The sequence below is a fragment of the Siphateles boraxobius genome, unplaced genomic scaffold, assembly GCF_051911475.1.
Source record: "Siphateles boraxobius isolate OS27281-9 unplaced genomic scaffold, OSU_SipBor_1 174, whole genome shotgun sequence".
NCBI lineage: Eukaryota > Metazoa > Chordata > Actinopteri > Cypriniformes > Leuciscidae > Siphateles > Siphateles boraxobius.
Genome location: NW_027508782.1, coordinates 116892 through 138854, shown reverse-complemented (window position 1 = coordinate 138854; position 21963 = coordinate 116892). Strand labels below are relative to the sequence as shown.

Here is a 21963-nt window from a genome sequence, read left to right as displayed (position 1 = left end):
GGTGATTGTAATGATGAACAGCTGGAGTGGATCAGGTAATGACATACAGACACGCCCCTTGCACACGTGCACTCATACAACAACATAAACACAAGACTAGAAGGAACCAGCGAATACATCTACCGTGACAGTACCCCTCCTCCTAAGAACGCCTCCTGGCGTTCTCAGACTCCCTTACCTGCCGATTGTAATCATCGATAAGGGAGTGATCCAGGATGTCCCTAGCAGGAACCCAACTTCTCTCCTCCGGACCGTAACCTTCCCAGTCCACCAAGTACTGAAATCCGCGTCCCCTCCGCCTAGAGTCCAGAATACGGTTGACCGAATATGTGGTCTCCCCATCTACGAGCCGCGGTGGGGGAGGAACCGGGACAGGCGGATTAATGTGAGAATGAAAAACGGGCTTGATTTTAGATACATGGAACACGGAATGAACCCTCCTGTACGCAGGAGGTAGTTTGAGGCGGACTGCCACCGGACTAATAATCTTGGTGACAGGAAACGGGCCAATAAATTTGGGAGCAAGTTTATTAGAAACGGTGCGAAGAGGAATGTTCTTAGTTGAGAGCCACACTTTTTGACCAACGACGTATACGGGGGGCTTTGACCGGTGGCGATCGGCCTTGGCCTTGGTGCGCGCCCCCACCTGGAGTAGAGTCTCCCGGGCTCTAGTCCAGGTGCGGTGACACCTCTGGACAAAGGCGTGAGCGGAGGGAACCGCAACCTCGGATTCCAGACTGGGAAAAATTGGTGGCTGGTAACCTACACTACACTCAAACGGAGATAGGCCCGTCGCTGACACTGGCAACGTGTTGTGTGCGTACTCCACCATAGACAGTTGTTGACTCCAAGACGAAGGATTTCTGGAAACCAAACATCGCAACATTCTCTCCAAATCTTGGTTGGCTCTCTCTGTTTGACCATTGCTCTGGGGATGAAACCCAGATGACAGACTAACCGTCGCCCCCAGTAATCTACAAAATTCTCGCCAAAATTTGGACACGAACTGGGGTCCCCGGTCGGAGACCACGTCTATCGGGAGGCCATGTAACCGAAAGACATGATCTACGACCGTAGCCGCTGTCTCCTTAGCTGAAGGTAATTTGGGTAAGGGAATGAAATGTGCTGCCTTCGAGAATCGGTCCACCACAGTTAAAACTACTGTGTTACCCTGGGAGGGTGGGAGGGCGGTAATAAAATCTAGAGCGATATGGGACCAAGGTCTCGAAGGCACCGGCAGCGGTTGAAGTAGCCCATCTGGAGGTCGATTGGAAGACTTACCCGTGGCACAAACAGAGCAAGCCAAAACAAAATCGCGAATGTCACGAGCCATAAGTGGCCACCAGAATCGTTGCTTGACTAGAAATCCAGTGCGATTAATTCCTGGATGACAAGCTACGTTGGAGCTGTGACCCCAGTGGATAACGTCAGACCGTAAGCCCTCCGGCACAAATAATCGGTTCGGTGGACACCCGGGCGGAGGCGTTACCCCTTCCAAGGCCTCTTTGACCTTCGCTTCGACCTCCCATGTGAGTGTTGAAACAAATACGGTTTCGGGTAAAATACACTCGGGAGTGGACGGGCGACCGGAAAAATCAAATATACGAGAAAGTGAGTCGGGTTTGATGTTCTTAGAACCCGGACGATATTGGAGAGAAAAATCAAAACGACCGAAAAAAAGTGCCCACCGAGCCTGCCTGGAGTTCAATCTTTTAGCAGTTCTGATATATTCGAGGTTCTTATGATCAGTCCAGACGATAAAAGGTACCCCCGACCCTTCTAACCAGTGTCGCCACTCCTCCAACGCCAACTTGACTGCCAACAACTCTCTATTACCAATGTCGTAATTACGTTCGGCTGGAGATAAACGATGGGACAAAAACGCGCAAGGATGCATCTTGTCGTCTACAGGTGAACGCTGAGATAACACCGCCCCTACTCCCACCTCTGATGCGTCGACCTCCACCACGAACTGACGTGATGAATCAGGGGTAATTAGAATGGGGGCTGAAACAAAGCGGCCTTTGAGTTTCTTGAACACAGTCTCGGCTGTGTCGGACCACCTGAACGCAGTTCTGGGGGAGGTCAAGGCAGTCAGAGGCGCGACCAGCTGGCTGAAGTTGCGAATGAATCGCCGGTAGAAATTGGCGAACCCCAGAAACCTCTGCAGGGCCTTGCGGGAATCTGGACTTGGCCAATCCACCACAGCCTTAATCTTCTCAGGGTCCATCCGCATCCCCTCAGACGACACGATGTATCCTAAAAAAGGAACAGACTGTGCATGAAAATCGCATTTCTCCGCCTTGACAAAAAGCCCATTCTCTAGCAACCTCTGAAGCACTCGTCGGACGTGCTGCACATGCTCCTGGAGAGATGCAGAAAAAATCAATATGTCATCCAGGTAGACATATATGAATTGATCGATCATATCTCGCAACACGTCATTGACCAGTGCCTGGAAAACTGCTGGGGAGTTGGACAGCCCAAACGGCATGACCAAATATTCAAAGTGCCCCCTAGGGGTGTTAAACGCAGTCTTCCACTCATCACCCTCCCTGATGCGGACCAAATGATAAGCGTTACGTAAGTCCAATTTGGTGAAGATGGATGCTCCCTGCAACCTCTCGAAGGCTGAAGACATCAACGGCAAAGGATAAGTATTCTTTACCGTGATGTTATTCAGCCCTCGGTAATCAATGCAAGGTCGCAGAGAACCATCCTTTTTCCCCACAAAAAAAAACCCCGCCCCCGCTGGAGAAGAGGAAGGGCGAATGAACTTGGTTGCTAGAGAATCAGAAATATATTTCTCCATAGCCTCTCTTTCAGGAATCGAAAGCGAATATAACTTGCCCTTAGGCGGAGACTTACCTGGGAGTAAATCTATTGCACAGTCGTAGGGACGATGCGGAGGGAGAGAAGCAGCACGAGACTTACTGAACACTTCCTTCAGGTCCAGATACTCCGCGGGCACGTTAGACAAATCCCCTGCTTCCTCCTGAAACACAGAAACAGGTACAGACGAACAAGCAGAGACGAGACAAGACCTATGACATTCCTGACTCCACTCCAGCACAGATCTATGTATCCAGTCCACTCGGGGGTTGTGTTGAATGAGCCATGGGTGTCCTAGAACAACGGGTGCCAGGGGTGAATCCAGAATAAAAAATGAAATAGTTTCCGAGTGATTGCCAGAGGTGATGAGAGTGATTTCTTCAGTGGATAATGAGATGGTGGGAAGTTCTTGTCCGTTGAGTGCATGAACTGCAATCTGCTGTGGGAGGGGTTTGATGGGAATCTGAAATCTGCGTGCAAAATTATGGTCCATGAAATTACCTTCGGCCCCCGAATCCAACAGTGCTTGACAATCGTGCTGGTGGACTGACCATCTTAGTCTTACCGAGAGGAGGGTGGAGGTAGATCTTGTCGTGGATGAGGTCTTCCTGGCGGAGATCCCACCCGATAGTAGCCTCATGTTTACTATCGGGCTGGGCCTTTTACCGGACAGTTGTAGGCGTAGTGTCCGGCTCCTCCGCAGTACAGGCAAAGGCCCTGGGACCTCCGCCTCTCCCTCTCCTCCCGGGAAAGCCGAGCTCGACCCACCTGCATGGGCTCGTGATCGTAGACGGGGCTGACCACGTCCCTGCCGCTGGATCGTAGCCCGTTGGCTGCCTCAAGTGTGCGGGTGGGCGTGGCTCGACGCTCGACTCTGGACAGCCGAGCGTCCACCCGCAGGGCCAGATCAATGAGTCCGTTGAGGGTAGTGGGAAGATCCAGGGCGTAGATCTCCTTCTGGACGTGGTCAGCCAGCCCATGCAGGAACATGTCCCACTGCGCCTCCTCGTTCCATCCACACTCTGCCGCCAAGGTCCGGAACTCGATGGAAAACTCGGACACTGATCTTCTTCCCTGCCGTAGCTCGACCAATGTTCTGGCCGCCTCTCTTCCAGTGACCGCACGGTCAAAAACCAGTCTCATCTCGGCGGCGAGGGTCTGGAACGAGGCACAGCATGGATTTTGGTTTTCCCACACCGCCGTTCCCCAGAGTGCCGCTCTCCCAGTCAATAGCGTGAGCACAAACGCCACTTTGGCTTGCTCGGTCTGAAAAGTGTGAGGTTGCAGGGCAAAGTGCATAGAACATCGAGTCAAAAAGGCTCTACAAAATGACGGTTCACCTGAGTATGCCTCTGGGGTGGGTAGCCGGGGTTCTGACTGGGAGGGGCTTCCTGATGATGCGGGAGGAACGGCCGGTGTGGGTGGCGCAGTGGGAGGTCGTAGGCGCTGGATCTGCTGGGTGAGCTCGGACACCTGCGTCACCAGGGCTTGAACTGCACGGCCCGTATCTCCAATCTCCTTCTCTTGCGAGTCCATTCTACGGATGCTGTGATGGATGAACTCTTCGAGTGAGGATGACGAGGCGCTCGCTGCTTCCATACCAGGGTCAGATCGTTCTGTCATGTTAAGCAGAAACACAGGAAGCAATCGCGAGTATAATACAATATTTATTTTTAGCACAAAACACACAAGTCCAGGGTGCAGTGAGCCAGGTGGAGATAGGTGACGCAGGGACTTCGATGGTCAATACCGGTGACGTGCAGACAAACGGTGAGACGATCCAAATCCACACGGAAGACGACGAACAGGAAACACCAGGCAGGAACACGAACCAGAAGACAGGGGAACATCAAACAACGATCTGACAAAGGTGAGAGAACAGCGGTGAGTTTAAGAAGCGTGGTGAGATGAACTGCAGCTGGTGATTGTAATGATGAACAGCTGGAGTGGATCAGGTAATGACATACAGACACGCCCCTTGCACACGTGCACTCATACAACAACATAAACACAAGACTAGAAGGAACCAGCGAATACATCTACCGTGACATAAGTAGGCTAACTGTTATGTGTGTTGCATTTAATTGAATAGCTAACTATATGTAGAGCTTCATGTTTTTCTGACTGATGTCTTTTAAAATTCATGTGTTTAGAGCTAAAGATCATATAGATGTGACAACGTCTTTGTTAATGTTTTAAAGCTGTCAAGTATATGTTTGATTTGTCTGGTAGAGGAATGATGATCCGCCACAGCACACCTGTAATGACACGCTTTAGTGCTTTACCACATCTGTGCACTACTGGATGCTTGCTCACTATTAAACTAGTGTTCAGAGGTTTGGGGTCTGTAAGGTTTTTAAAAATTATATATTTTAAATAATGTTATAGAGATGCGTTTTTTTAAGTCCTCCTGTAGTCATTAATTTTATCCCTTAAAGCTCCTCTTTTTTCCTTAAAAAATTGTTCATGCCTTAAAGGGTTAGTTCACCCAAAAATGAAAATTATGTCATTAATGACTCACCCTCATGTCGTTCCAAGCCCGTAAGACCTCCGTTCATCTTCAGAACACAGTTTAAGATATTTTAGATTTAGTCCGAGAGTTTTCTGTCCCTCCATTGAAAATCTATGTACGGTATACTGTCCTTGTCCAGAAAGGAAATAAAGACATCATCAAAGTAGTCCACGTGAGCTCAGGGGGTTAGTTAGAATTTTTTGAAGCATCGAAAATACATTTTGCTCCAAAAATAACAAAAACGATGACTTTATTCAGCATTGTATTCTCTTCCGGTTCTGTTGGGGATCCGCGTTCATGAGTCATTAATGACATAATTTTCATTTTTGGGTGAACTAACCCTTTAAAATATCTTGAATCAGGGCCGGATTCAGCCAGCCCCACTAGGGGGTGCAGGTAGAATATCAGGGGGGCAAGTCATTTAACGGAACATTCAAATTTTACAAATATAGTGATTTGATTTATATTGTGATATATATCGATATGGCCAGAAATGAAAAAATATATTGTGAAATGAAAAAATCCTATATCGCCCAGCTCTAATCTATAAGCTCAAAGCTATCAGCTATCAGTATTTGATTTGTCTGATAGGTTTTATGTTGGATGCCCTTCCTGACACTACCCTCTGCATTTACCCGGGCTTGGGACCGGCACAAATAGGACACTGGCTTGTGCCCTGTTGAGGCTGCATTTATGTTTTTTTTTTATCTGTCTGTCTGTCTTGTCTGTCCTTTCGTTTTTTATTTCAATCTTGGTTGTTTTTTTTTTTTTTTTTCATTTCTTTAGCTCTGTACACCGCATGGCTTATATCAGTCATTATAGCATCAGTCGTCTGCTTTTCTGTGCAAAAGTCCTAACAAATGCGTCCATATCTAGACCTGTTGTTATGGCCTTCTCGTGAGCCAGAATAACTAAATTTCTTTTTCTCTCATGTAGCATAGTGCGGCGGAAGGGGGTAAGAACACGAGACAAAGTGGAGAAAGAGCTCTCGCATGATGCAGATGATATTCCAATCACAAGGCATTCTTATACCCGTGTAGATATGTGCAAATGGTGGAGAGGTCTACAAACTCTACGTTCACATCATCATTAGTCTTTTTGAATTATTTTTCCAACATAATTTTTGCGACAAGAATCTCATTGGAAAGTTTGTCACTGTCACAGTGTGTCTGCGTGCTCCGCTCTGCAGTGACTGACTGAGACGTGAAGCTCAGCAGGTTCACCACAAGCCGGAGAAGCGGCCACGCCCTCCCTATGCATCTACCAATCAGTAGCTACTTTGAATGAGGGATAGAGAGCAGAGAGCGCTCACTCTGACCATTTTTCTTGAAATCTTTTTTAAATTTGGGATCTTTGCATGCCATCATGTTTGGGGGGGCAGTCACGGCATTTGGGGGGGCATTGCCCCTCCTTGCCCATGCCTATATCCGGCCCCGTCTTGAATGTAACTTGACACCCTTGCCTTATTTAGTTTACCGTATTTTCCGCACTATAAGGCGCACCGGATTATAAGACGCACCTTCAATGAATGACCTATTTTAGAACATTAACTGTATATAGGGCACACCGGATTATAAGGCGCATAAGATACTGCAGTCAAACGTTTGACTGGGTTTGCGTTATGCATCCACTAGATGTGCTATTTAATGTGCTATTAGTGCTATTAGTAAGTAGTATTAATAAAGATGCGTTTATTAGTAAGCATGAGCGCGCTGGGGCGGCCACGTAACTTACATTCGCAGCCTGACTCATATGAGTATTCACATAGGCGGCCTTTCACAGCGTTTCGATTGAAACGGGCCCCGCCCTCCAAGGGGGCCCCAAAACACCGGGAAAAATCCCATTCATTTTCTCCATAGGATATTGATTTTCAGCCATAATGTCTTAAACCATCCGAGGTAGACTGACCACAAGCTACGAGATTGTGAAACGAAAGTTCCCCTTCAGGGACTACCGCTGCGTGTAATCGCAGTGGGAACGCCCCCCAGCGTAGCGCGTCTGAAGCATGAATGAAATCAGTCAATGGAGCGTCACAGCGGGTGACGTCACCGACCAGGAAGCTATAAATATCCCCTGAATACACAAGCCACCAGCTTCTGTTACTTCAGCAGCGCTCTGTGTGTGTCTGATATCTTTCGATTGTGTTTGTCTGATTTGTCAGGAGTTTTCACTATATATATATATATATATATATAAAAAAAACAAAATGAGCGAGCAGTATAGAAAGTGTGTTCCCCCCTGTACACGTTACATCACGGGTAGGGATTCTCACGAGTTATGTGTAGCTTGTTTGGGAGTTCAGCATGCCCAGTCGGCTCTCGAGGGAGTCGATTGTGAGCATTGCGAGCGTTTTCCTTTGAGAACTCTGCGCTCGCGGCGATCGCTCTTTGAGGAGAGTGGTTTGTTGCGAGCTCCCCAGGGCTCGGGTCCCGCTTCTGTTGAGGCAGAGCGGCGCCGCTTGACTTGGGGTTCGCAGATGGATCTCACCGGCGACGCTGAGACGGGCCCCGCCCTATCTCAGCTTTCTCCGGCGGGATCCAGTGCCTCTCACCCGGCTCTGGAAGCACGCGCTGCGGCGGTTACTTCTGCCCGGGTGGAGGCACGCGATGATGTGGAACTTAGATTATCCAGTTCTGAGGATCTGGATGTCGAAAGTTTGGCATCAGAGGAAACTAGCTCACTTCATTATACTGCTGAAGAAGGTTTAATGGATGTGTTATCTCGGGCTGTTGAAAAACTCAGTATTGAATGGCCAACTGATAAACAAGAATCTAGAAATAAAAGCAAACTAGATGATAGATTTCTCTCTGCACGTCCTCAGCCTTCTCGCCGGTGCTTACCATTCTTCCCAGACCTTCATGCTGAGGTTTCAAAGACCTGGGTTAGACCGGTTTCGAGCAGAATATATACCAATCAATCCAATGCTTATGGTAATATTTTTGGTGCAAAGTCTGCTGGATATGTGACGATGCCGAAGGCGGAGGAGACGCTCGCGAGCTATCTCTCTCCTGCCTCGGCATCTTGGCTTAAAGCACTGGCTCTTCCTTCTAGACCACTGAAAAATACTTCTGTGCTGGTGGGGAAGGCTTACTCGGCGGCTGGGCAGGCGGCTGCATGTTTGCATACAATGGCCATTATGCAGGCTTATCAGGCTGACCTGCTCAAAGATGTGTGTGAGGGGGGAGAAATTTCGGCAGATATGATCAATGAGCTCAGGCAGACTGCTGATCTCACTCTCCGGGCCACCAGGGAAACAGCTAAATCTGTTGGCCGGTCTATGGCAGCCATGGTGGCCACAGAAAGGCATTTATGGTTGAGTCAAACCTCTATGAAAGAAAAAGATAAATCTCTCTTATTAAATGCTCCTGTTTCGCCTGCGGGCCTCTTCGGTGACGCTCTTCACTCTGTCACTGAGAGGTTCCAGGAAGAGAAAAAACAGGCGGCTGCTTTTCATAAGTTTATCCCTCTCAAAGTGCGCGTCACTGGGGCTGCTGAGCGAGGGCAGTCCCAGCCGTCGAGTTCGTCTTCTAAAAGAGCACAGCAGAAGCGGAGTGTCGCGTCTCGTGCCCCCCCGCAGACAAACTGGAGGGACGAGGCGGGGCGCTCTCCGGCGCGGCCTTCTCGGGGCAGGACTGATCTGAGGTCGGTCATTGTCGCCAGGAAGGCCGCGTCGAAAAAGTCCTGACGGGCTGAACGTCAGGACTCTGAGGGTGGTCCCCATCGGGAAAGACTTGAGTTCGCCGCTCAAAAACACGGCACCCTGTCTTTCTCGATGCCCTCAGGGGTCTGTTCTACTAACCCTGCCTATACAGGGCGTAGAGAGACTCGGCGAGCGATTTCCCGAGGGACGCTCGCGCCCTCCGAGGAGGGTTGTGGAGTGCTCAGACCAGCTGTTTCCTGCCAGTATGTTACAGGGCGCTGTGTCTGTCACTCGGGATGTTCATCCAGAGGCCAGCCTCGAGAGGCTGGTTCCCTTAGTAGAGTTCCTGGCGGAATGGGAAATGCTTCCCAATGTTTCTCAGTGGGTCCTGAATATTATAAAGAACGGGTACGCTATTCAGTTCAGAACGCGTCCACCTCGGTTCAGAGGGGTTCTGCCCACGGTGGTGGGCCCCGAGCAGGCTCTGGTATTAGAACAGGAGGTAGAAACTCTGCTGCACAAAGGGGCTATAGAACGGGTTCCTCCGCCCAGCGGGGAGTTAGGATACTACAGCCGGTACTTCATCGTTCCGAAAAAAGATGGAGGGCTGCGTCCCATTCTAGATCTGCGTCTCTTAAATCGCACTGTAGGGAAGCTCAAATTCAAGATGCTCACTCTCAAACAGATCGTGTCACAAATCAGATCCGAGGACTGGTTTGTCACGATAGACCTAAAGGACGCCTACTTCCATGTATCCATCCTCCCTCAACACAGGAAGTTCCTGAGGTTCGCTTTTGGGGGCGAAGCGTACCAATATCGGGTTCTTCCGTTTGGCCTAGCACTGTCACCCCGCACGTTCACGAAGTGTATGGATGCAGCTATAGCCCCGCTGAGGCTGCAGGGCATTCGTATTCTGAACTATATAGACGATTGGTTAATTCTAGCTCAATCAGAACAGCAGGCGGTTCGGCACCGAGATGTCGTTCTTGCTCACATCAAGAGGTTGGGGTTGAGGCTCAACGCCAAGAAGAGTGTTCTTTCTCCATTACAGAGAACCACTTTTCTCGGTGTAGTGTGGGATTCGACGACGATGCAGGCACAGTTGTCACCTGCTCGTGTTGCTTCGATTCTCGCCGCAGTAGATCAGGTCAAGCTAGGCCAGTCGTCCACTGTAAAACAGTTCCAGAGACTGTTAGGTCTCATGGCAGCTGCGTCCAACGTGATACCTTTTGGCCTCCTGCACATGAGACCGTTACAGTGGTGGCTCAGAACCAGGGGATTCTCCCCGAGGGGAAATCCGTTTTGCATGATCATGAGTTCGCGACGATGTCTTCGCGCCCTGGTTATGTGGAAAGATCCTCGGTTTCTTTCCCAAGGCCCGGTGTTGGGAGCTCCTTGTCGTCGCGTTATGCTAACGACAGATGCCTCTCTCACGGGGTGGGGGGCGATCATGAGTGGTCGCCCAGCTCGGGGTCTGTGGGGGGACCATCACCGTCTATGGCACATAAATTGTCTAGAGATGTTGGCAGTGTTTCAGGCTCTGAAACACTTCCTCCCAGACCTAAGGGGCCACCATGTTCTTGTTCGAACAGACAACACATCGGTGGTCTCTTATATCAACCATCAGGGGGGTCTGCGTTCTCGCCCACTTTACAAACTGGCACGTCAGATTCTCCTATGGTCCCAGGGGAGAATTCTTTCTTTGAGAGCTATTTATCTCCCAGGGTACTTAAATCAGGGGGCAGACATCCTGTCGAGGCAGGGGCCGAGGCCCGGGGAATGGAGTCTTCACCCCGAGGTGGTGGAGCTCCTATGGGAACATTTCGGTAGTGCCGAGGTAGATCTATTTGCTTCCAGAGAGACATCACATTGTCCACTGTGGTTCTCTCTCAGCCTGCCAGCCCCACTGGGGTTGGACGCGATGGTACATCCGTGGCCGAGGTCACGTCTGTACGCTTTTCCCCCGATCGCTCTGCTCCCGGGAGTTCTGGAGGGGGTTCGCCGGGATGGGCTCAGTCTTCTGCTAATAGCCCCGTTCTGGCCGGCCCGAGTATGGTTTGCGGACCTAGTGTCTCTCCTCGACGGCTCTCCCCTAGAGATACCGATCAGGAGAGATCTACTCTCTCAGGCGAGTGGGTCGATCTTTCACCCCCGCCCAGAACTATGGAGGCTGTGGGCTTGGCCTCTGAGGGGGCCCAGCTCATAGATTCTGGTCTCTCGACTGAGGTCGTTGAGACCATCCTCCAATCCAGAGCTCCCGCCACAAGGAAGTTATATGCCGCGAGGTGGAAACTTTTCACCTCTTGGTGTGGAGAGCGCCAGCAGGACCCAGTTAACTGCCCGGTTGGTACAGTGCTGGATTTCCTGCAGGACCGGCTCTCCACAGGGTTATCTCACTCCACACTGAAGGTGTATGTGGCGGCCTTAGCTGCTTACCACGACCCTTCGAGTGGAGGTTCTCTCGGGAGACACCCACTTGTATCTCGCTTCCTTCGTGGCACCTTGAGGCTGAGGCCTGCAGTCCGCACGAGGGTACCAGCTTGGGATCTGGCCATCGTCTTGGAAGGTCTCTCCCTAGCTCCTTTCGAGCCCATCGAGGAAGTTTCGGAAAAGTTCCTTACACTAAAGACTATCCTTCTTCTTGCTATCTCGTCTCTAAAAAGAATTGGAGATATTCAAGCACTTTCGGTGGCTCCCTCGTGCCTGGAATTTGCTCCTGGTATGGTAAAAGCTTTTCTCTGTCCGAGACCAGGGTATGTTCCTAAGGTACCAACCACTTCGGTTAGACCTATAGTTCTGCAGGCTTTCTGTCCTCCGCCTTTTTTGACGTCAGACCAGGAGAAACTTAATTTGCTGTGTCCTGTTAGGGCTTTAGATGCGTATGTCCACAGAGCTGCCCTGTCGAGGAAATCAGAACAATTGTTTGTCTGTTTTGGGTCACCTAAGAAGGGGTGTCCAGCATCTAAGCAAAGGATGAGCAAGTGGGTGGTCGAGGCCATCTCGCTTGCTTACGGTTCGGCCCATCAGCCTTCACCTTTGGCTGTAAGGGCTCATTCCACCCGGAGTATGGCTGCTTCTACAGCTCTTCTTTCAGGAGCTTCTCTTCAGGACGTTTGTGATGCGGCAGACTGGTCCTCACCGCACACTTTCGTCAGATTTTATTCCCTTGACCTTAGCTCCACTCCCGGGGCTCAGGTTCTCTCGTCGGCTTGTGTCTCCTTATGACACACGACGGGGATTTGGTCGTATGAGGATGTGGGTATTGCGTTCCCACTGCGATTACACGCAGCGGTAGTCCCTGAAGGGGAACGTCCCGGGTTACGTATGTAACCCTAGTTCCCCGAAGGGACGGACGCTGCGTGTCCTGCCATACTCTCGGCATCCCCTTGGATCGCTTGCTTCAGTAACATTAGAAGCTGGTGGCTTGTGTATTCAGGGGATATTTATAGCTTCCTGGTCGGTGACGTCACCCGCTGTGACGCTCCATTGACTGATTTCATTCATGCTTCAGACGCGCTACGCTGGGGGGCGTTCCCACTGCGATTACACGCAGCGTCCGTCCCTTCGGGGAACTAGGGTTACATACGTAACCCGGGACGTTTCTGCTCCAATAAAAACCACAAGTCAGTATGAAATCAACATTGTTTTAAGAAAAACGTGTTTTATTTGCGATCTTCTGGAGAAATACTCTTTTACTGTCTATGGAAATACTACACTACCCACAAACCTAAGCATAACAATGAGGTCTCTGATTGGTCGAACTCGCGGTTACCATGGCGACGTTTACCTCCCCGAGAACGGCTTAAGTGATCTGAAGCATAATTCCGGTAGTTTGTTTGTTTATAAATTTGCCTTCTTTGCCGTTAAGTTAAAATGTTATTTTGAGCAGGAAAATAATTTTAAGAGGAAAATGAAACGTAGCCTACATATGCCAGTGGTGCTGAAAAACGAAAAAGATATTGGACAATAAAAGAAACGCTTTATTCAGTCTACCAAAAGTGACCTCTTTCTTTGGCGAGATGACAAAATCGCTGGACAAAGATGAACTTATCAGGGCATTCTCGGCACTCAAACACAGAAGGGTGGATTTCTAAAACGGACTCAGGTGAAATCTACGCCCGCCGCCCGGTGAGATCAGCTGTCCACGGACGCAGAGCCCATCATTGTATTTATGTTCGGTTCAGTGTCAGTCAGACACGTTTTCTTCTTTGCTTTTGTTAATAATTTAAGTTGAGGGGATGTTTGAGCTGTTTATTTTATGTCAGCCCAGACAGCTGAAAATATACTGCGCTAATCAAATTAGTTGTCCGAGAAAGCGTGAGGCTTATTCCAACGTAAAACGCTGTATAATTTTATATAATTTTAATCAAATAAGGTTGGATAACTAAGTGCATGGCGCCGGAGGCGAGGCGTTATACAGGCGTTATATAAAATAATGTTATAGAGATGCGTTTTTTTAAGTCCTCCTGTAGTCATTAATTTTATCCCTTAAAGCTCCTCTATTTTCCTTAAAAAAATGTTCATGCCTTAAAGGGTTAGTTCACCCAAAAATGAAAATGATGTCATTAATGACTCACCCTCATGTCGTTCCAAGCCCGTAAGACCTCCGTTCATCTTCAGAACACAGTTTAAGATATTTTAGATTTAGTCCGAGAGTTTTCTGTCCCTCCATTGAAAATCTATGTACGGTATACTGTCCTTGTCCAGAAAGGAAATAAAGACATCATCAAAGTAGTCCACGTGACCTCAGTGGGTTAGTTAGAATAAGCGTTTATTAGTAAGCGTGAGCGCGCTGCGGGCACGCAACTTAGCCTGACTCATATGAGTATTCATGTGCGGCGGCTCGCTGACTGCAACAACTGGCTGTTTTGAATGAGACGACCTGGTTACTGAACGGGGAACGCTTTATGAACATTATGTGACGCGTGAGCAGCGCTGGGGACCGTGTCTGTTCGTATGTCTGTAGTATTAGTGAGCGCTCGTGAGCGGGCATAACCTGATTTATACGAGGTTGAACTGGCCGTGTGACAGAGCGGGCATAAGATGGACACGAGCGCGAGTTCGCGGGCGAATTTAATAACGCAGAGCGTTATTAACCAATTGATCCAATTAACCAATTGATCCATATATAAGGCGCTCCGGATTATAAGGCTTTTAAGTGCGCCTTATAGTGCGGAAAATACGGTACATGGTTCTATGAATATGCAAATGAGCCCCGCCTCCACCTCAGAGATCCACTCGTTGACGATCACACGTTGATCTGATTGGTTACAAGGTAGTTTGTGACGTCAGAAACACCAGCGATTTCAAACCGTGTTTTTGAGACTGTCTTTGGTTCACTGCAGTTTTAATGAGAAAATACTCAGCAATGCTGTCGACTTATGAATTAACACATGATTTGGCTTAAAGCGTATTAAAAACACCACATAGACATATAAAAAGTTTTATCATTTTGACTTGGAGAAAATTCTGAGAAACTATCAGTTCATCATCTTATAAAATAAAATCTTTCATTCTCATGCCATTAAACCACTCCAGTCCTCACTAGTGAACTATCCCTTTAATGACAGATGCAGACATGTGTTTGGCTTCTTCAAAAAGCAAGGAACAAGACCGTATTGCACTATTGCATTGCACTATGAAAAGAGTAAAGTTAAGTCTCTGTTAAACTCCCTTCTTGTCTTTAATAGTTACCATAACATTACAGAATTCATTAACGTATTGTTAAGGTCAATATAGACTAAAAACCTTAATATTATCCTATTAATCCTATTAATTTCCTGATTCCTCAGCTTCTGGGAATGTCAACCTACGCCCTTGAGCTATAGAGACAAAAATTGACATTTTTGGAAGATAATGTTGGTAAATGCTTGTTTCTGTTGTAAGTGAAAGTATTTTGAACTGAGAAAGGATAAGCACATATTCTGCATGACTTATGACTGAGATTTCTGTATAAGAGCTGGTCTCTCACGCACTGAGACACAAGAGCTCGAGTATTACACATCTACAGAACATGGCAAACGTAAGTGATTCAACTCGTACTCTAAACCTAAAAATCTCTGTGTATTTCATACAATTTAAACACGTGTTTCCACTGACATTGATGTTTGTGTTATGACTCGTAGAAAAGAAAAGGTTTAATGGGCTTCTATATGGAACACTTGCGTTCCTAAATCAATTTTATAGTTCATAATGCCAAAAAAAAAGTTCTATTCAAGGAGAAATGTCTTTAATGATTGCATAATACTAATAATAATTTATATTTTTGTGATAAGAAAAGTGATGAAGTATGTTTACGAGATGTTAAACTAATAAAATGTTATTAAAATTAAAAGTGAGTAAAACTAAATCCTTAAAATTATCCCAATGACAGGATCCCCTAAAAAGAACACTTTCTTCTAAGAGTGATGATATTTGAACGTCATGTTGTTTATTACATCATTTATATATTTCTATACATATAAAATCATAATAATATATAGAAATATAAATTATATCATAAGTACATATACGATAACTTTGCAAATTGCCATTGATATGAATCACATTTTCACTGAAATACTTAATATTGAAATCTAAAAGAGAAGAAAACTCCAAACAGAAACACACTTGTGAACTACAGACACTAGAAACATTGGCCATTAGAAGCTTTGATCAGTGTTTTTTCATGCTAATCTGGGCTTTAGTTGATCGGGCTCAGTGTGTCTTTGACCGAGAGCCTGAAGTTCAGGATCTTCAGTGGTTTTGAATGATTTCTGATCTGTTTTACAGCCTTTTGCTTTTCCTCAACCAGCACCTCAATGGAGTCAAGGTGCTCCAGAGCCCTGGCAGGTGAGAGAATCTCTAATCTTTATTCATTATCAGGATATTTATGAAAATTCAAGCATTTGATTGTGTGTTAAAAAAGTGAAAGGCTTTCTGCAGTGACAGACTGATGATTGATCAGGACCAGCTGAAACAGTCAGACCAGTGGATTCCTGTAAACACGGCTGTCTTTGGCTGCGTTCCAGACCACTTTTAGACACGCACTTGCAAACTTCCCTAAGCACTTCCCCTCGGGGGAATCCCTGCCGCCATTTTGAAGTGCGGTCCACTTCGTGAAGAGGACGAGGGAAGTTTATGTGGACAGACCCTCGTTCCCTCGATTTTTACCCAGGGAGCGAGTCTACTCTAATGCAACACGATTGTGACGTCACCGCAGGTCTTGTCTAATCACCACCACCACAAACAACTATATGATATATTAATTATGATTTTTTAATTTAAAACAACCCAAACACAACTACATTTGGATGCTGCAATAAAAAAGGGAATTTTTTTATTTATAATAATAAATCAACTCCATAGCTGATTCCAAGTGATCAAGGGCTTAGGACGTTCCAGTTCAGCCCATTGCAGTTTCCACCAGTAGCGGGCACTCGTGCAACGTAAGCAATGACGCACATCCGAGTGAACGAGACGGAGGGAAGTTAGGGAGTAAAGAGAATGACAATTTTGTACTGGAACGCAGCAAAACTCTGTTCCAACACACATACTTTTCAAATAAAGGACTTGATTGGGTGGATCAGTCGTATTTAATCAAGGTTGACACTGTATGTGCGATTTTTTGAGCCCTTGAAAGGGAACGTCATTTCACGCCATAACATATTACCATGATTAGATTCCAGCTTCTCGTAAAAAGCGTTAATGTCCTCGTAGAACTCGTAACTACAATTTGTGGAATTTTTGGAGAGCTTAGGGTACGTTTACACGACAACGATACACTTAAAGCGCAGACGTTTTTCCTTTGAGTTTTCCGCGTACAGACGACACCATTGTCGAAACGATCCCCATTCACACAGATCCGCGCGAACGACTAAAAACGCTGTATTCTGCTGCCAGGCCACTAGATGGCGATGAAACACTATAGACTGAACGTGTAATACGCATGTGCATGACGTCATCGTCTTCACAAATTCACGTTTTTTGCTGTTTACACGGAGACTGTTTTTAAAAACTTGCACTTTGAAACCCGTTTTCAAAACTTTGCGTTTTCAGGCACCCAAAACACTGTTGTCGTGTAAACGAACGGCCAAAACGCATTAAAAAGTTTTAAGTTTTTAGTTGAAAAATTACGGTAATCACGAAATGGCATGAACACAGCATAATTTTATCGTTTATGGTCATGTGACCCAGGGTGGCCAATCCTCACGGTTCATTTTAAATCTGGCGGGAGAGTTTGACTTAACATCTGGTACAAGTTTAATCCACATCAGATGTGGCCCGGATCTGCAGTTTTAAGGAGAAAATACTCAGCAATGCTGTCGACTTGTGAATTTACACATGGTTTGTCTGAAAGCATATTAAAAACACCACATAGACATATAAACAACATTAAAAACGTGATTTTCACCACAGGGGGACTTTAAAAAGTTTTAGCATTTTGACTTGAGTGCCGCATTTTTAAAACGTCAAATCACGAGACGCTGCAAAAAACTCGAGCGCGGCGGTAAAACTAGCGCGTGTTTGCATTGAAAAATAGTATGCTCTCAAAGGCTGGATTTATTTAATAAAAAATACAGTGAAATCAGTAATATTGTGAAACAATATTACAATAACTGTTTTCTATATGAATAATAGTAAAGTGTTATTTATTCCTGTGATAAAGCTGAATTTTCTGCATCATTACTCCAGTCTTCAGTGTCACATGATCCTTCAGAAATCACTATAATATGATGATTTGATGCTCAAGAAACATTTATGATTATTATCAGTGTTGAAAACAGTTTCAGATTTCTGTGGAAACCGTCATACATTTTATTTCTCAGGATTCTTCGATGAATAGGAAGTTCTGAAGAGCAGCATTTATTTGAAATAATCATTTGTAACATAAATGTATTTACTGTCACTTTAGATCAATATTTTTTTCTAAAAGCTTACTGTACCCAAACTTTTGAACATATGGTATTCCAACTATGCATACCTTTTAAAATGTGTATGCTATGCGATACGGAAAGAATGCAACTTTGCAAGATATTTTGCATCTAGTTTTGTGTAAAACATTCAACATTCTAATGAGTTAAGAAAGAGATGTAAAAATCACAACAGTTCAGACACATTGATTGTTTTCATTATTGCTTTTGAACATTGATGTAGGGGAGAGCGGGAGCAGTTGCAACACTTTTTGCATTTGGCTCTGTTACTCAGAGACGGTTTGGATTAGACAAACCAATTGTTTATACAGTAAATTACATCTGTATGTTAATAGTCTAAACCATTTAAAGATAATTACAGAATCTACATTTTTCACAATTTGCATTTGAATGTAAGGAGTCCGATGTTGCCCCGGGCCCATCAGATGTGGCCCGGATCTGCAGTTTTAAGGAGAAAATACTCAGCAATGCTGTCGACTTATGAATTTACACATATTTTATATTATCATTTATATTTATCACAGGTTAGATGTGGAATGATTTTGTCAGACGGTGAATTTCAGGTCAAAAGTGGGCCAGGATTTCAGACATAAGTAGTATTACGATTCGGCTTATGTCAAAATGATTTATGACCCTATGATTGACAGGTGGGCGGGGCTAACCTTTGACCTTCCGGAGGATGTTCCGGAGGTCCTTTGATGTAGGGATTAACCTTTGACCTTCCGGAGGGGTTGTTCCGGAGGTCGCTTAATTTAGGGATTAACCTTTGACCTATCGATCGATCAAGTTGACAGTACATTCCGGAGGATGTTCCGGAGGTCCTTTAATGTAGGGATTAACCTTTGACCTATCGATCGATCAAGTTGACAGTTGTCTTTGCCCTATTGACTTTTGTATGATATATGAAGTTGCCAGTTGTCTTTGCCAGTTGTCTTTGCCCCATTGATTTTGACCTATTGACCCCGGGGGAAATCCCCTCCGTGTCGGGGTGAGAAAATAATTTTTCTAATGTTGCATATAGATTAGAATAGAATTACAAAAGTAAAATCATCTTACCGTTTCACTATGGTGAAGAATTGGATTAAAGTTGACAGTCTCCGCACTGTGTGTGTGTGTGCGTCTGTCTGTGAGTGTGTGCGTGTCATCCGATATCCTGGCATTCCTGAGCACGCAATATAAATGGGGATAGTGAGAAAATATCTTCCAGTAACTAAAGTTGAAACACATTCTGTTCTTTAAAAGTATATAAATGAAATGTACATTTAGTCATTTACAAATACCTTACACTAAAGTAGATTTGAAAAACATTCATTCCTTTAAAATAAATATCTTACTGATCCAAGTATTTAAAAAATAAAATCATCTCACCGTTTCACTATGGTGAAAAAAGCCCCCATGTGCGTTTCTCTCACACTCCTTGCATTTTGACAGTCTTTGAGCTAAATGTGTGTCTGTGTGACACATGATATCCTGGCATTCCTGGGTATGCTATATAAATGGGTATAGTGAGAAAAATATATTTTTTCTAATAATGCCAAATACCTTACACTAAAGTTGAAAAACATGTAGCCTACATTTAGAAATATAATATTTTTCATACTAACTAAAGTTGAAAAATCATACTGTTCTTTAAAAGTATATAAATGAAATGTACATTTAGTCATTCACAAATATCTTACACTAAAGTTGAAACACATTCTATTCTTTAAAAGTATAGAAAATATTTTTTTTCAAAATAAAAATCATCCTCCATGTTTTAGAGATACATACAGGTTATGAATGGGTTTACAAAAATAAAATCATCTTACTGTTTCAGAGAATTGGGTTAAAGTTGAAAAGTTGAAAAGTTCCCCGAGTGATTCCCTCTCACACCCCTTGCATTTTGACAGTCTTTGAGTTAAATGTGTGTCTGTGTGACACCGGATATCCTGGCATTCCTGAGCACGCTATATAAATGGGTATAGTGAGAAAATATCTCCCAGTAACTAAAGTTGAAACACATTCTGTTCTTTAAAAAGTATATAAATGATTATAAAAAATCTTTTCAAAACAAAAATAAATATCTTACTAAAAAACTACTGAAGCAGTCATTTCAGATTAAATAAGTTTAAAGTTTTTAAACACTCTGTGATTCAGAGTGGTGGAGGAATGTGTGTGTGTGTGTGTGTGTGTGTGTGTGTGTGTGTGTGTGTGTGTGTGTGTGTGTGTGTGTGTGTGTGTGTGTGTGTGTGTGTGTGTGTGTGTGTGTGTGTGTGTGTGTGTGTGTGTGTGTGTGTGTGTGTGTGTGTGTGTGCGTGTGTGTTTCATGACACCCTCCCTCCCCTCAGTCTCTCAAACACCAGCGCATGACAGCAATGGTCTCCGCGCTAAGTGTGTGCGTCCGTCTGTGAGTGAGACACCACCCTATTCCTGCACCCCCTGCTGGGGGGTGAAAGTGAGAAAATATCTCCCAGTAACTAAAGTTGAACAACATTGTTCATTTAAAAGTATATGAATGAAATATTTATAAAATTTACATTTAGTCATTTACAAATATAATATTTTCACACTAACTAAAGTTGAAAACGTTCTGTTCTTTACACGTATATATGAAACGGTTATAACATTTACATTTAGTCATTTACAAATATATTATCTTCACCCTAAGTAGAGTTGAAATACATTCTGTTCTTTAAAAAGTATATAAATGATTATAAAAAATCTTTTAAAAACAAAAATAAAATCATCTTACATTTTAGAGAGGTGAAGAAGTAAATCTCAACACATCATTGTCAATATAACGTATGAATGTATTTACAAAGATGCAATAAGTGTAAAGTTTTGATACAAAATATCCCCTGAGTGTTTTTCTCCCACACCAGCATTTTGACACTGTGATTCAGAGTGGTGGAGGAATGTGTGTGTGTGTGTGTGTGTGTGTGTGTGTGTGTGTGTGTGTGTGTGTGTGTGTGTGTGTGTGTGTGTGTGTGTGTGTGTGTGTGTGTGTGTGTGTGTGTGTGTGTGTGTGTGTGTGTGTCAGGCCAGCAGCAGTATGAGACGTTGAGGATGTTTTGTTAGTGTTAATCTTAAAAGTTAATCTTAAAAGTTTAAAAATAAAAGATAATTTATATTCAATTCAATTAATTATTTAAAGTCTTAATAAAACGTTGTAATACAGTCGTATCTTCTATTTATCTTTTAGAAGATTACTGTTATGATTTTGTTTAATGGTGCTCTAAAGTATAATGTTTATTAATATAGTCATAGCCATAATGATTTTTGTACTGTAACAGCATATTCTATCCCGTACACCTAAACACGACCATCACAGAAAATTGTATCTTTACATTGTTTTTTACATACTGTTTTACTCACACACACACACACACACACACACTAACCCGGCTCCATAAAATTAACCAATCTCTATTTTTAAATTAAATGATTATAAATAAAGTATATAACTCAATGAATATTAACAAGTATGTTACTAAAATGAATTCAAACAATTTAAACATAGTTTTAGCTAAATTAATTTATATATAAATACAAAAGTATATAAATATAAAAATACCTTACATTTCCACAGTGCTGAAGATGTAGTTCTTTATGCAATGATAAAAACAGTCCAAAATCATAAACAAAATTGTATTCCTTTTTTATTCCTTCAGTGATAAACTACAGGGTGAAATGAATGCATGACCCCCTCACAGAGACGAGAGGAGTTACAGGACAGATGAGCCTCTGGGATGTGCCAATGTCATAGCATATGTAAAGTTAGTCTGCTTTCCAGAGTTTTATTCATACTAAATTCATTTGAAATATTAAAAGTTTAAATTAGATCTTTTAAAATTAAAAGACTGTTTAAATCAAAGCTTTAACGTTTTTTTAAAGTCGTATCTTCTATTTATCTTCTTAGAAGACTTCTGTATGATATAAATGATTTTACATAAATTTAACCTAAGGTATTATTTTTACTAAAGCGTCTGTTCAAAAAATAAAGCAAAAACTGTACTTTGGTATCTTAGATATTATACAAATTATTTCAAACAGTATTTTTGTCCATGCCGCATGAAATATGTTGTCAA

General features: G+C 44.4%; 2 protein-coding genes across 2 annotated transcripts in view; both read left to right on the top strand.

Annotated features, from left to right (window-relative positions):
• LOC143740588 (apolipoprotein L3-like) overlaps positions 1-21963 on the top strand; it is a 130680-nt gene that overhangs the window by 79447 nt on the left and 29270 nt on the right. The gene's annotated exons all lie outside the window — the stretch shown is intronic.
• LOC143740587 (apolipoprotein L6-like) overlaps positions 14972-21963 on the top strand; it is a 37350-nt gene continuing 30358 nt past the window's right edge. Inside the window, exons 1-2 of the mRNA XM_077232554.1 lie at positions 14972-15006; positions 15756-15815. Of these exons, the coding sequence (XP_077088669.1) occupies positions 14998-15006; positions 15756-15815 (69 nt within the window). The 5' untranslated portion in view covers positions 14972-14997. The remainder of the gene's footprint in view (positions 15007-15755; positions 15816-21963) is intronic.